We start from the raw sequence: 13,312 nt of genomic DNA, 5'->3' as shown, positions 1-13,312 counted from the left end.
TCACACACACACACATACACACTTATATGTGTGTGTGTATATATATATATATAATATATACATATATATATATTTATATTTGAGATAGGGTCTTTTGTAGCTCATATTGGTCTCAAATGACCTTGAACTCCTGATCCTCCTGCCTCTACCAGCTGCTAGGTTTATAGGCATGTGCTGCCACACTTGGCTCAAAATACGTTTTGTTGGGTAATCTTTAATTACAGACTTATTTATTATTCAATTTATAGTGATGACAGTGAAGATGGACTGGATGACAATAATCCCTTATTGCCTGAGTCTGGGGATCCCTTAATACAAGTAAAAGAAGAACCTCCAAATTCATTGCTGGGTGAAACTTCTGGGGCAAGCAATTCTGGGTTATTGGCCCCGTACTCACTGAATGGAGTGCTGCAGTCAGGTCAGTGTGGAGTGGGCTCCTCTGGATCTTGGTTCTCCTGGGGACAGTCATCCTTTCATTTTTTTTTTTTTTTATTCTTTATGTTTCTTTATCCAGAATCAAAATCTGACAAGGGGAATTTATATAACTTCTCTAAGTTGAAGAAAAGCAGAAAGTGGCTAAAGGTAAGAGATAAGACAGAATGTTTCCAGTCCAAATAACCTACTAAGATTGCAGTAGAAGGGAAGTCACCACTCCATTCGGGCGTATTGGCAGATGTTTCCAGAGACAGGTTTTTTTATATTGGAGTTTATTTTGTGAAGAGAACTCAGTGAAGTAATTTTAGTAGACTTATATTAAATATGAGACACTGAGGAAAGAAGAGAAATTGATTGGATAAGATACTCCCTTCATTAGCTCACCTTGTAATTAGGAATGTCAATTTACTTTTTGTGAAATTTTGGGTAGTTCATCAAATGTCCTGAGTGCCTCCATGTGCCAAGTCCATGTGCCAACTACTATTACAGGTAGACAAGTCTCTGATCTGTGTCATTTACATTCTACATGAGGGAGGTAGTGAATAAGAGTGTAAACAAGTAATTACAACTTTGTTAAAAGATAGCATTTCAACAGAATTCTGAATGCTCAGAGTGAGCCGTGTGAATGTCTAAGGTAAGAGTCATTGATCATATGAGACATACACAAGACTCATTCACAAAGAAGCAACTTGGTGTGTCTGGGAGAAGAGGCTAGTGTGGCTGGCAAAGTGATTGGGGTAGTAGAAATGACATTAGAACCTAGTGATGTGTGGGCTGCATTCTGTTGTTAGGAGTGCCCTTACTCAAGTCACAGCCATAAGTAGTGAGAGTGTCATAGTATCTACACCACTGCTGTGAATAGTCAAAGTGAACAGAGGGTTATAGTTCTCTTCAAAAGGTCTCTTAGTTAGCATATGCAAACATTTAATTAAAAAAAACTGATTTACTATTTCTTACTTTTGCCATGAGCTCAAAATGATGGAAATCCTTTAATATCACCACCATGTCCTTTAAAACTCAGGTGGTTAAAGTCTGACTTGCTTTCTATCAGAAAGATTTTAGGATGTTAGAAATACCAAAACCTTTATGCTTAACTATCACATTTTTAAGAATTGAGATATGGCTTTGGAGACGTTCACAATGCTTGTTGCTCTTGCTGAGGACCTAGGTTTTGTTCCCAACACATGGTGTCTCACAGGGATCTGATACCTTCTGACCCAGCGGGCATCAAGTATGCACAAAGTTCATAGAAGTGCATGCAGACGAAACACATACACATAAAGTAAATAAATCTTTTTTAAAAAAAGATAAAAATTGAGATATTAGTCACTGGCCATAAAATATAATCTTTTAAACTGTGAGACATAGCTTTTAATATGTTCGGAAACTTCTTGACAATTACCATTGTCTAATTTCAGAACATTTCATCATTACATGAAGAAACCCTTAGCTCATTAACAGCCACTCCTGTCCTGAGAGTCTCAGTCCCTGCTGGCTACTACTCTGTCTCTTTCTCTCTCTGTTGATTTGCCCATTCTAGACATTTCATATAAATTGAATCATAGTATTTGGGCTTTTGTGGCTGGCTTGTCTTACTTGGTGTACTACTTGAAGGTTTATTATGTTCTGGTACGTGTTAGTACTTTGTATCTTCTCATGGTCTAATCATCTGACTCTACCACGTTTTTCCTTCACGAACTGCTGGACTTTGAGTTGTTTCTCTTCCGGCTATCACACCTTGCTTTGCCCTCTCCCTTACATGCTGTGTTCCTTTTTTCTTTATTGCTATACCCTAAGTTCCTTGTTTGCCTTGGTAAAGTCAACATTTAGATGGATTTGTTGTTGATAAAGAGTATAAGAGTCTGAAATCACTATACTCTGGCTCTTTTGGTCATTGTTCTAGCATCTGGGGGAAAATGATTGGATTGTAAAAGAAATTGCTTCACAGCAAAAGTTATATTCAATTTTCACCCCTTTTCTAGAGTATTCTTTTAAGTGATGAGTCCAGTGAGGCAGATTCTCAGAGTGAAGACAATGACGATGAAGAAGAAGAACTCAGTCTCAGCAGAGAAGAACTTCACAACATGCTTCGATTACACAAATATAAGAAACTTCACCAAAATAAATATAGTAAAGATAAGGAGGTGAGAGTTTCAAGAGAACGCTCACACCACATTATTTTAATCTATATGAAATAATAATTGTTAATAGTTGTATTGTGATAGGAAATCAAGCTTTTGGAAGTAGGTAATTGAATGTCTTTTGAATGTCCTTAGTGTTGTGTTTGCGTCCTCACTGTCCCGGTTGTGGGCCGCTTTCATCACTTTAGAAAGAACCACTTTGCCCTTAGATTCTGCTCTCATCTGGTCTTGGTGCCAGGCAGCTACCAGCCTACCTTCTTCCTTGATACTTATTTGTATTTTACATATTTATTTACTTGAGACTTGCTTAGGAGGGTGACCTTGAACTCCTGTCTCCACCTTCCTAGTGTTGGCATGTGCCACCACGTAAAGTTATGGTTGTTTTATTTTTGGGTGGTGTTACAGGTTGGGTCCGGGGCCTCATGCATGCATGTTCTTTGTAAATGTGTCCATTCTAGACATTTCATACAAATAACATGGTATTTGGTACCCAGCTTCTCTCACTTAGAGTAATGTTTACAAGGTTTGTCCATGTTTGTACCGTATATTACTATCTCATTAGTTTTTATTGCCAAATAGTTTTATTTATAGAACATGGTGGTTTTGTTTGTCACTCTGATAAGCTGATTTTTTCCACTTTGGGCACTATTGTATACTACTATGAAGTTTTTTTTGTAGGTGTATGTTTTCATTTCTCTTGGTTATATACTCAGCACAGAAGTTGCTAGGTCATGTGATAACAATGCTTAACTTTGTGAGACTACCAGTACATAATTACCAGTGCAAGTACTTGTTGATGTTTTCTGTCTGGGAAAAACTTTCCTTCATAGATCAATATTATAGTGATGATCGTTCCCATTCAACCCCCAAACCCCTGGCTGTCCTGAAACTTGCTCTGTAGACCAGGCTGGCCTTGAACTCAGAGATTGGCCTCCCCCTGCCTCCTCCTAAGTGCTGGGATTAAAAGTGTACACCATCACCACCCATTTGATGATATTTTTAATGACAACTATTTGACCACTGTTACCAAAACATTCTGATTTTTGCCAGAAATATAGCCTATTGTACATAATGAGAAGTAGTATATTTTAAGACCTAATGATTTCCAACAATATTAAGGTTGAAAGGTAGTTCAGAGAACCTTGAGTAATATACATAAACTTACAAACTACAAACCTATGGGAATGATAAGCAGTGCAATACCTAATTTTTGTTGTTGTTATTGTTGTTTTGAGACAGAGTTTCTCTGTGTAGCCCTGGCTATCCTGGAAACTCATTCTGTAGACCAGGCTGGCCTTGAACTCACAGAGATCCCCCTTCCTCAGCCTCCCAAGTGCTGGGATTAAAGGTGTGCACCACCACTGCCCAACAGTATCCTAACAGTTTTAATTCTGGAACCTGATGCCATGGTACTTGGTATTCTGTATATTTACTCACTGCTTTTTTTCTTTTTTTGAGACAGGTCTCACTCTCTAGCCCAGATGGGCCTTGAATTCATAGCAGTCTGCCTCAGCCATATGTGCTGGGATAACAGGCATGATCTGCTTTGATTTTTTTTAATTGAAATAAAACTGATAGACATAGGACTGTAAGTGTACAGCTTGATGCATGCTTACTTAATTTTGCCAGTTGACAGAAGGCTTTATTTTAGTCCTCCATGTTATGCCATCATTTATAATCTTAGAAAATGATTCAAAAGATTTTAATTTATATGGGAAATAAGATTATTGTGGGGTTTGAGAGTCAGTTGAAATGAAATGTTTGGAAGGATTTACTGCTACATGGATGGAAAAAATGAGATTATTCATGTTACTTGTAAAGTAATAGGTACTGTCCTTAGTAATAAACTCTTTTGGTGGGAGGGAGGGGGACTTGAAAGGTGATAGGGCTGAGGTGACAGGTTGGTAACTGTTGGAAGGACCTGACCGCACATGCAACCAGTACAGAGGGGGTGGGAGGCCAGGAAGTCTACATGGTGTGTTTCAGGCCAGCCAGTACTACACAGTGAGTAACAGCCCGAAGAGTTTCTATCAGGAACCTAGTAAAGTTGAGGACCTATTGGTAGTGGAAATAGGGCTTACTTCTTAATGATGAATTTCTGTTGTGTGTGGGCATGTGTATGCAACACACATATATGGATTTGATTGATGTCAGAGGACAGCATCATTCAGGTGTCTTCCACACTTTGTTTTCTAGGAATTGTTCTTTTTTTTTTTTGAGCTGGGGATTAAACCCAGGGCCTTGCGCTTGCTAGTCAAGTGCTCTACCACTGAGCTAAATCCCCAACTCAGTTTCTAGGAATTGAATTTAGGCTTTCAGGTTTGGTGACAAATGCCTTCTTTATCTGCTGATACCTTTCCAGCCCTTAGGTGAATTTCAAAGACAAAAGATTCTTTATCTTTTTGTTTTGTTTTCATTTTTGTTGTTGTTATTGTGTTTTTGCTTTGTTTCTGTTTTATTTAAGACAGAGTGTTGTATAGCTCTGGCTGGCCTGGAATTCCTGATCTCCTTGCCTCCACTTTCCTTTTCCCTTTAAGCAGTGTTGGAATTACTAGCTTAAAGAGAAATGCTTTTGGTAATAATTTTATACCAAAAGTGTATCTGATATGCATAGTGTGCAAATTTGCATATCCAGTATTTAGAGTGAGGAGTTCAAAGCCAGACTGGACTACATGAGCTGCTGTTGAAGAAGGTAGAAAAAAAATGTGATAGAAATTCAGATTCCTAAAGGTTTTTCTTTCCAACAATCTGTCTTATGCATAGCAGTTGAACCTGTTTTGCTTCAAAGTTATAGAAATTTTCTTTGCTGTCCTAATTTCTTACTGGTCTGTGGAAACAATGTCTCTCGGAGCTATGACTTCCCCTGGCTCAGTTTTCTTCGATTGAGATGACTTGGGGCTGTGCTGTGGAGTGCAGGCAGGCCCGTCAGTGTTTCCTGCTTCAGTTGCATTGAGATGACTTGGGGCTGTGCTGTGGAGTGCAGGCAGGCCTGTCGTCACAGTGTTTCCTGCTTCAGTTGCAGCAGTACCAGTACTACAGCGCAGGCCTGCTCTCTACATACGACCCTTTCTATGAGCAGCAGCGACACTTACTTGGACCCAAAAAAAAGAAATTCAAGGATGACAAGAAGCTTAAAGGTAAGCATTTATCACACCCATATTTACTCTTTCTTCATTTCAGTATTGTGTGTTGTGCAGTTGGACTTTAAGTGTAGTAGAAAATACTGAAAAACTATAGTCTGTTTTCTGATTAGTGGCATTATTAACCTTATTTCACATTTGTTCTGTGGTCTTTCCTAGAAATGGAAAGACTTAAGAACTATAGATTTTAAACACTTGCCAGTAATCCCAGCACTTGGTGGGTAGAGTCAGGAGAGTCTGGAGATCAGAGGTATTGTTGGCTTGGTGGAGTCTGGGTCCAGCTTCCCGTCCAACCCAAGGAAGAAAGAAGACTGTAGCTATAGGATATTAGCCAAAGGTTTAGGCAAAATAGTTTCCTTCTTCTTTTCTTCTACAAACTCTGCCACTGTTGGGGGGTCTGGGGTGGGAAGTTGGTTGTGCACAGGGGAGTCTGAGGGGTAACAGACAAGCAGGTCACCTCCTGATGAACCTCTGTAGCCTTTGCACGTTTGCCAGGAAATGCCTTCCTCTCCTGCTGATCGCTGAGCACTTGGAGAGCAGGAAGGACACAGGAAGAGAGTTTGAGAGTATCCGTGAGGCAGATCTGTTTCACTGAAGATACGAATTCTGCTCACAAAGCATAGTTTAGTCTTCCCTTCTTTTTCACGTCCCCTTTTTCTTGTCCTCCACTCTCCCTCAGTGTAAATTAAGAATTTGTGCCATTTATGATTTTTTTCCCTCAAAAAATGTATTGTCCTGTCAACTGATGCGTTCTTTTTCCTGTTATTTTCTTGAGTTGTCTTGCATTCCCACCACAAAGAAGTAGGTGCCCACGTTGTGACTGTCACTTGAGGCCAGTGATGCTTCACAAACCTTTCACAGTGCAAAGGTCAGAAGTCATTTGGATTTACGTTTTAGTCTGTTTTCATCTGAACAGAGGGACTGTCCAATGTTCTTTTCAAATTAGTGAGATCTTCCTTTTGGAATATTTATTGGCTTGATAAAAGGAAGAAACTTTGCCTGCCTCTGGTGGAATGAGGAGAGCTCCTGGAGGCTTTTATCTTAGAGTGATGATGGTGTTTTCTGGTTGTGTGCTGTGGAAGGAGCGAAATGCAGCCTTGTAAACATCTCTTTCCTTTGCAGCTAAGTTGAAAAAAGTGAAGAAAAAAAGACGACGAGATGAAGAGCTTTCCTCTGAAGAATCCCCACGGCACCACCATCACCAGACCAAAGTCTTTGCTAAGTTTTCTCATGATGCACCTCCCCCTGGCACCAAGAAGAAACACTTATCCATTGAGCAGCTGAATGCTCGCCGCAGGAAAGTGTGGCTCAGCATCGTGAAGAAGGAACTACCAAAGGTGAGGGGTGAAAGGGGGGGCCGGGAATAAGGCAGCAGGACGGGGAGGGGGTTTGGGTTGGTGTAGGACCAACATCACAGTTAGTGATGTTCATATATGTCTTACAACCTCCAAAAGGAAGCACAGTAAGTAAAACTGGCCAATGTGGGGGCTGGATGAGATGGCTCAGTGGTTAATCGGACTTACAGAGTACCATTCAACTTCCAGAGGACTTATGTTGAATTCCCAGCAGCTACATGGCAGCTCACAACTGTCTGTACCTCCAGTTCCAGGAGATAAAATACCCTTATACAGACGTACTTGCCAGCAAACACCGATGCACATGAAATAAAAATAAAACATTAAAAAATAAAAAACAAAAGACCAGCTGACCGATATGTGGGCGAATGGCGATATTAGTGACGAGAGGAAGAGGCCAAAGCAACGGGAGCAAGTCAGACAGATGGGGCTCCCTGTGCTATAAAACGTTACAGTCTAGAGGTGGAGGCTAAGTGTGTGTCTGTGTTTATACTCAAGAGTGTGCAGAAAAAGAAAACAACGTGTTATGTAAACTAAGACAAAAAGAACTCTACAGGGCTGGCGAGTAAAGGCTCTCCCCACAAGCCAGTCCTGCACGTTGTCCTCTGACCACCACAGTGCACATTGGCATGTCCATGCACACAAAACACACGAACACATTAGACACCATTCTAAAAACTACACAGAGTGGGGTTGACACTGTAAATGTAGATAGTGCGCAGATTAGCTATTTTGAAATTACATCATCTGTATACTGCACTTCAACAGTCAATGAAAATATATTACCAATGAAAGTAGCTTTCTCACTGTCAGGGAGTGATGTTATAAGTAAGGAAAAGGGAAAACTGTGCTGAAGCTTGGGAAATCTGACTAGAATTAGAGATCTTAGAATGAATTCATGGAGACTCACACACGTAGCTATAGAAGTTTAAGTGATTGTGTTTGCATGTACAAGCTGGCAGAATTCAAATAAATACCACTTTTGTTTTGGTACTGGGGATTAAAACTTAGGGTCTTATATGAGCAAAGTAGAACTGCTCTCTCACTGAACTATATACCAAAACTACTTTTTGTTTCTTTTTGTGGGGAGGGCCTGGTTTCAAGACAGCGTTTCTCTGCGTAGCCCTGGCTGTCCTGGAACCTGCTCTATAGACCAGGTTGGCCTTGGACTCAGAGATCCATCTGCCTTCACTCCTGAATGCTGGGACTAAAGGTGTGCACCACCACCACCCAGCTTCCTGTTTTGATTTTTGAAATGAGATATCATGTGTACCAGGTTGGCTATCAGTAGAAAATGGAGAATGTCTTTGGATTCCTGACTTTGCCTCCTAGTTGGTTTAGTTTTTTAGCTATGCATTTGCACATGATTATCACAGTAATGATGTGTTCTCTGTGTAGCATTTCAGGTAACACACACATTCCTGTCCACTGGTGGATGGCAATCTCTGGATGACTTTTGGAAGTAATTTGTCTTGTATATACTTGACATTTTATTTTTTATTCCTTCAGGAATTAAATAAAGGCTACACAGTCTTATAGAAATGAATCTTAAGTATTACTTTCAAATGTTTTAGGCCAACAAGCAGAAGTCTTCAGCTCGAAACCTATTTCTCACCAATAGCCGAAAGGTAACATACTTTCCATTTCTTTTTTGCCTAGCGTGTGTTCTCCTCTGGGCCTATTCTTACTATTCTTGTGTGTTGTCATGTATTGATCATGAATCAGATAATATGGAAGAGAACTTCTAGGTAGTCTCATTCTGCTTATACTTTGAACTTTTTGTGTTAATCTTTGGTACTTGTGCAGATCATAGTATCTTTAAGATCTGTGCTCAGTCTTTCCATTTAAGTAATAATGGGGATCAGAGAGATGGCTCAGTGGGTAAAGGTACTTGCTACCAAGCCTGACAGCCTGAGTTCAGTCCCTGGAGTTGTTGATGGAAGGAAAGAACTGACTCCCTACAGTTGTCCTGGAATGTCCACACATGTGCCATGGTACATGTATACCCCAAAACACACAGCTACCACACACACTGTAATAATAACTAAAGAAAGACAAATGTTGATGTGAAGAAACTTCTCTGAGAGAAAAATAACAGCTTGTTGTAGGGATCAGATGTGGTGACATTTTTAGTCTGATTTTCCCATACTAGGCTCTCAGCCCCTCCCTCTGTTTCCTCCTCTATAGAATAGAGATGATGATGATGATGACACTCTGTCATAGGGCTTTTGTGAACAAAGGATACTTTAAGACTTGGTAAAATATGCCTCACACGGAAAAAAGCAGCGATGGCTATTATGATTATTAATGTGGTAATGACACTTTGTCACTTCCCAGTAAATTTCAGGGCCTTGCTATTGTTGCACTTCTTGGGGAAATGTGAAGGAATATGTTCATCCCAGTTAGGGCACCAAGGACAGGTGACCCATTCAGTTGAATTGGAGTTACTTAGGTGTACATGGGCAACTTACAGACAGGACACAATGAAAAGCCACGCCCAGTCCCACCCCTGGTCCTTGCAGGGCAGTGGCCTACTGAGCGCTGCCTGGGTAGCCCCTTAGTAGCTGCTGCTTCCCTTGTGCATGTGCTGTCCTGTAATTTCTCCCACCTGTCACAAGGGAACACTAGTGGGTTCACTCTTGTGAGGGTCTAAAGCACAGAGTTCTACGACAGTAAGTGTATTTTGTTTCATTTAAAGTGGTAGATGTCGGGGTCTGGACCTCAGTCATACTTGATCACCTTTGTCTCTTCATTTTTCACTCCCTTCCTTCCTCCCCTCACTCTTCCTCCTTTTGCATTTATATCTTTTTGTTTTTTGTGTTGTTCATTAACAATATTTGCCTTTTTAAAAGTAAAAGCATTTTAAAAGAATAATACGCAGCCTTATGTAAAGATTTGATAAGTTCTGTTGACTACATATAATTAATGACAGATTAATTCAGGGGAATTATCTCTTTAGTAGGACTGTTGTACTATAAAAAATGGGGAACACTGGTTTAAAGTCCGAGGCAGAACTCTTGCTGGAAGTAGGTTCTTCCCTATTATGATTATGGTGCTGTTTGCAGCTTGCCCACCAGTGCATGAAGGAGGTGCGTCGAGCTGCCTTGCAAGCGCAGAAGAACTGCAAGGAGACTTTGCCTCGTGCTCGCCGCCTCACCAAGGAGATGCTTCTGTACTGGAAGAAGTATGAGAAGGTGGAGAAAGAGCACCGCAAGCGAGCAGAGAAGGAAGCTTTGGAGCAGCGGAAGTTGGATGAGGAAATGCGGGAGGTAAGGCAAAAGCAGAGTCTGTAAGCCTTCTTAGTACTAACGCACGAAGAGTTGGGTTTGTTGCTTAGTGCTTTCCTGGAACTATAATATAAACCAGGCTGTCCTCAGAACTCTCACAGATACACTTGCCTCTGCCTCCTGAATGTCTGCCCCTTTTCTCTGCTTTTTACTTGTTTGGTTTAATTTCTCCTTCTTCTTCTTCTTCTTCTTCTTCTTCTTCTTCTTCTTCTTCTTCTTCTTCTTCTTCTTCTTCATCATCATCATCATCATCTTGGTTTTTCAAGACAGGGTTTCTTTGTGTTGCTCTAGCTGTCCTGGAACTCAGAGATCCACCTGCCTCTGCCTCCTGAGTGCTGGGATTAAAGGCGTTCACTACCATCTGGCTTGTTTTAATTTCTTTAAAAAATTCTTATTTTATGTAAGTGAGTGTTTTGCCATCATGGCTCTGTGCCTCACGTGCATGCATGCTGAGGCCAGAAAAGGACATTGGATCCCCTAGAACTGGAGTTACAGAGTGTGTTACATAGGGACAATGAACAATTAATCTAGGTTTCTGAGACCCATTCACTTTTTCATCTACCATTTTATACTTTAGCCATTACTATTGCTGAATGTGATGTCTCTCAACTAGTCTAGACTTTGTATATTTAGGAAGAGTGAGTGAGGAATTTTATTGTCATTGATAAAACAGTTGGAACGAACAGAACAGTTAGGGTCCAGAAAAGATGACTATCAAGGGCGGTGGTGGCACTCGGGAGGCAGAGGTAGGTGGATCTCTGTGAGTTTGAGGCCAGCCTGGGCTACAGAGCGAGTTCTAGGAAAGGCTCAAAGATACACAGAGAAACCCTGTCTCAAAAAACAAACAAACAAACAAAAGATGAGTATCAGAGGATTGGATGATGCTTTTTTCAGATATGGCCCCTACTCTTTCTCAGAGTGGAGCTTTGGAGCCTCTCCTGAATCCTTGCTCATCCTTTTCATTTTTCACTTCTTCTCTTCCCTTTTCCTTCTTTTGTATTTATATTTTTGTGTGCTTAAGTGTTGTTCATCAGCACTGTTTGTCTTTTTAAAAGCAAAACTGTTTTAAGAGAATTATATGCAGGCTTATATAAAGATTTAGTAAATTCTGTTGACTACATATAATTTATGACTTGGATGTTTTGACCTTCAATCTGCTGTCTCCTCCCCCCCCCCCCTCCCCCCTTCCCCCACCATAGGCCAAGAGGCAGCAGCGAAAACTGAACTTCTTAATCACTCAGACAGAGCTATATGCTCATTTCATGAGTCGAAAACGTGATATGGGTCATGATGGAATCCAGGAAGAAATCCTAAGGAAACTGGAAGATAGTTCTACCCAGAGACAAATTGACATTGGTGGTGGAGTGGTGGTTAACATCACCCAGGAAGACTATGGTGAGTCCTGAGTCAGGAGGTAGAGGAAGTAGGTAACCTCCTGCTAAGCTAAGTTACAATTCTTAAAAGTTTTGTCCTGATTCATAGATAATACTGATCAGAAAAAGATTCATTATATTGTAGAAGGAAATATGTGTGTTTTTTTAAAAGAAGCCTATAAAATGATTTATGAAAGAATTTTCAGTAGAGGCTTGGATAGGTAAGAGTGTTTGCCTAGCCTTCATGAATCCCTGGGTTCGACACCGGCACCACATAAACCAGGCACAGCAGTGAAATCATGTGATCTCAGGACTTTGGAGGGTTAGGCAGGAGGATCAGAAGTTTGAGATCATCTTCAGTTACATAGTAAGATTTTCACAGTGTAGTAATCAAGATCATGTTGACCTAGAAATGCCAGAGAATGGAAGTATTTCAGAGTATCTTGAGTATTAACACATGTATAGCTAGATTTCATCTGAAATCTGCGTGGTTTTGATTGTCCTGTAATTGGTATCAAATTATAAAAGAAACCCTAGGCCTGGGAGATAGTAGATCTTAACTCCTAGATGGGTTTTGTGTGTTGGCTTTCACTATTGGAGACCAGGGACATGCACAACTACTTTACTTTTAGGTTCTTTTGATTATTTGTTTTTGTTTTAACTTTTTCAAGACAGGGTCTCATTATATAGCTCTGGCTGTCCTTGAATTCACTGTGTAGACCAACGCTGGTCTGGAACTCACAGAGATCCACCTGCCTCTGCCTCCTGAGTGCTGGGATTGAAGGTGTGCGCCTCTAAGCCTGACTTAGTTCTTCTCTTTTGCAAAGCCTTTAGCCTTCCCCTCTCCCAGTCCTGTGTTTGCCTTGGGATAAATAGTAGACAACTGGGGATCCACTTATGTATGGGATAAGTTGTATCTTTGAAGGAGATCAAGTGTGATAATCTACATGTCTTCTCTTTTCAGATAGTAACCATTTTAAAGCCCAGGCCCTGAAGAATGCTGAAAATGCTTACCATATTCACCAAGCTCGAGTAAGTCTTTTAATGAAAAGACAGGCTGGGCGTAGTCGCCACACCTTTGATCCCAGCACTCAGGAGGCAGAGTCAGGTGGATCTCTGAGTTTGAAGCTAGCTTGGTGTATAAGATCAGTTCCAGCCAAGGATACATAGTGAGACTTTGTCTCAGAAGAAAAGGAAAGAAAGAAAAGGCATATTGTAATAGGCCCAGGAAATGTCCCAGTTTTTCATTTTCATGTGCTTTGTTTTTTTACTTTATTTTATTCTTTGTTTTCAGTTAAACAAATTGGTTAGCACTCATGCCTGGTCCTGGTGTGTCTGTGTATGTGTCTGTATGTGTTCTTGTGTCTGTGTTTGTATGACTCTGACCACATGTAGTGTGAAGTCTTTACTTCTTTCAAAAACAGATGGCCTCCAGGTGTGTTCTGGTAATTGAACTAGGTCCTTTAGTAAAACAGCCAGTGCTTCTAACCACTGAGCCATCCCTCAGTCTCATCTCTGCTTCAGGATAGTACTAATACTTGGGATGGCAGAATAATAAATACTTAGTTGTGTAGAAATTTT

At 40.6% G+C, this 13,312-nt stretch overlaps 1 protein-coding gene across 3 annotated transcripts in view; it reads left to right on the top strand.

The window, feature by feature from the left end:
* Window positions 1–13,312, top strand: part of Ino80 (INO80 complex ATPase subunit) — a 107,920-nt gene that overhangs the window by 16,613 nt on the left and 77,995 nt on the right. For 2 of the 3 annotated variants that reach the window (XM_036183993.1, XM_036183995.1), the window contains exons 3-11: window positions 249–418; window positions 515–582; window positions 2,418–2,579; window positions 5,593–5,713; window positions 6,839–7,053; window positions 8,646–8,699; window positions 10,137–10,340; window positions 11,558–11,753; window positions 12,696–12,763. In XM_036183993.1, coding sequence (XP_036039886.1) covers window positions 249–418; window positions 515–582; window positions 2,418–2,579; window positions 5,593–5,713; window positions 6,839–7,053; window positions 8,646–8,699; window positions 10,137–10,340; window positions 11,558–11,753; window positions 12,696–12,763 — 1,258 coding nt within the window. Of the gene's footprint in view, window positions 1–248; window positions 419–514; window positions 583–2,417; window positions 2,580–5,592; window positions 5,714–6,838; window positions 7,054–8,645; window positions 8,700–10,136; window positions 10,341–11,557; window positions 11,754–12,695; window positions 12,764–13,312 lie in introns of those variants that run through there. The other variant, XM_036183994.1, reaches the window with a different exon arrangement.

This window comes from Onychomys torridus, chromosome 4, assembly GCF_903995425.1.
Source record: "Onychomys torridus chromosome 4, mOncTor1.1, whole genome shotgun sequence".
NCBI classification, from domain to species: Eukaryota; Metazoa; Chordata; class Mammalia; order Rodentia; family Cricetidae; genus Onychomys; species Onychomys torridus.
Note: the sequence above shows the minus strand (reverse complement) of the source record. Positions and strands in the feature narration are given on the sequence as shown.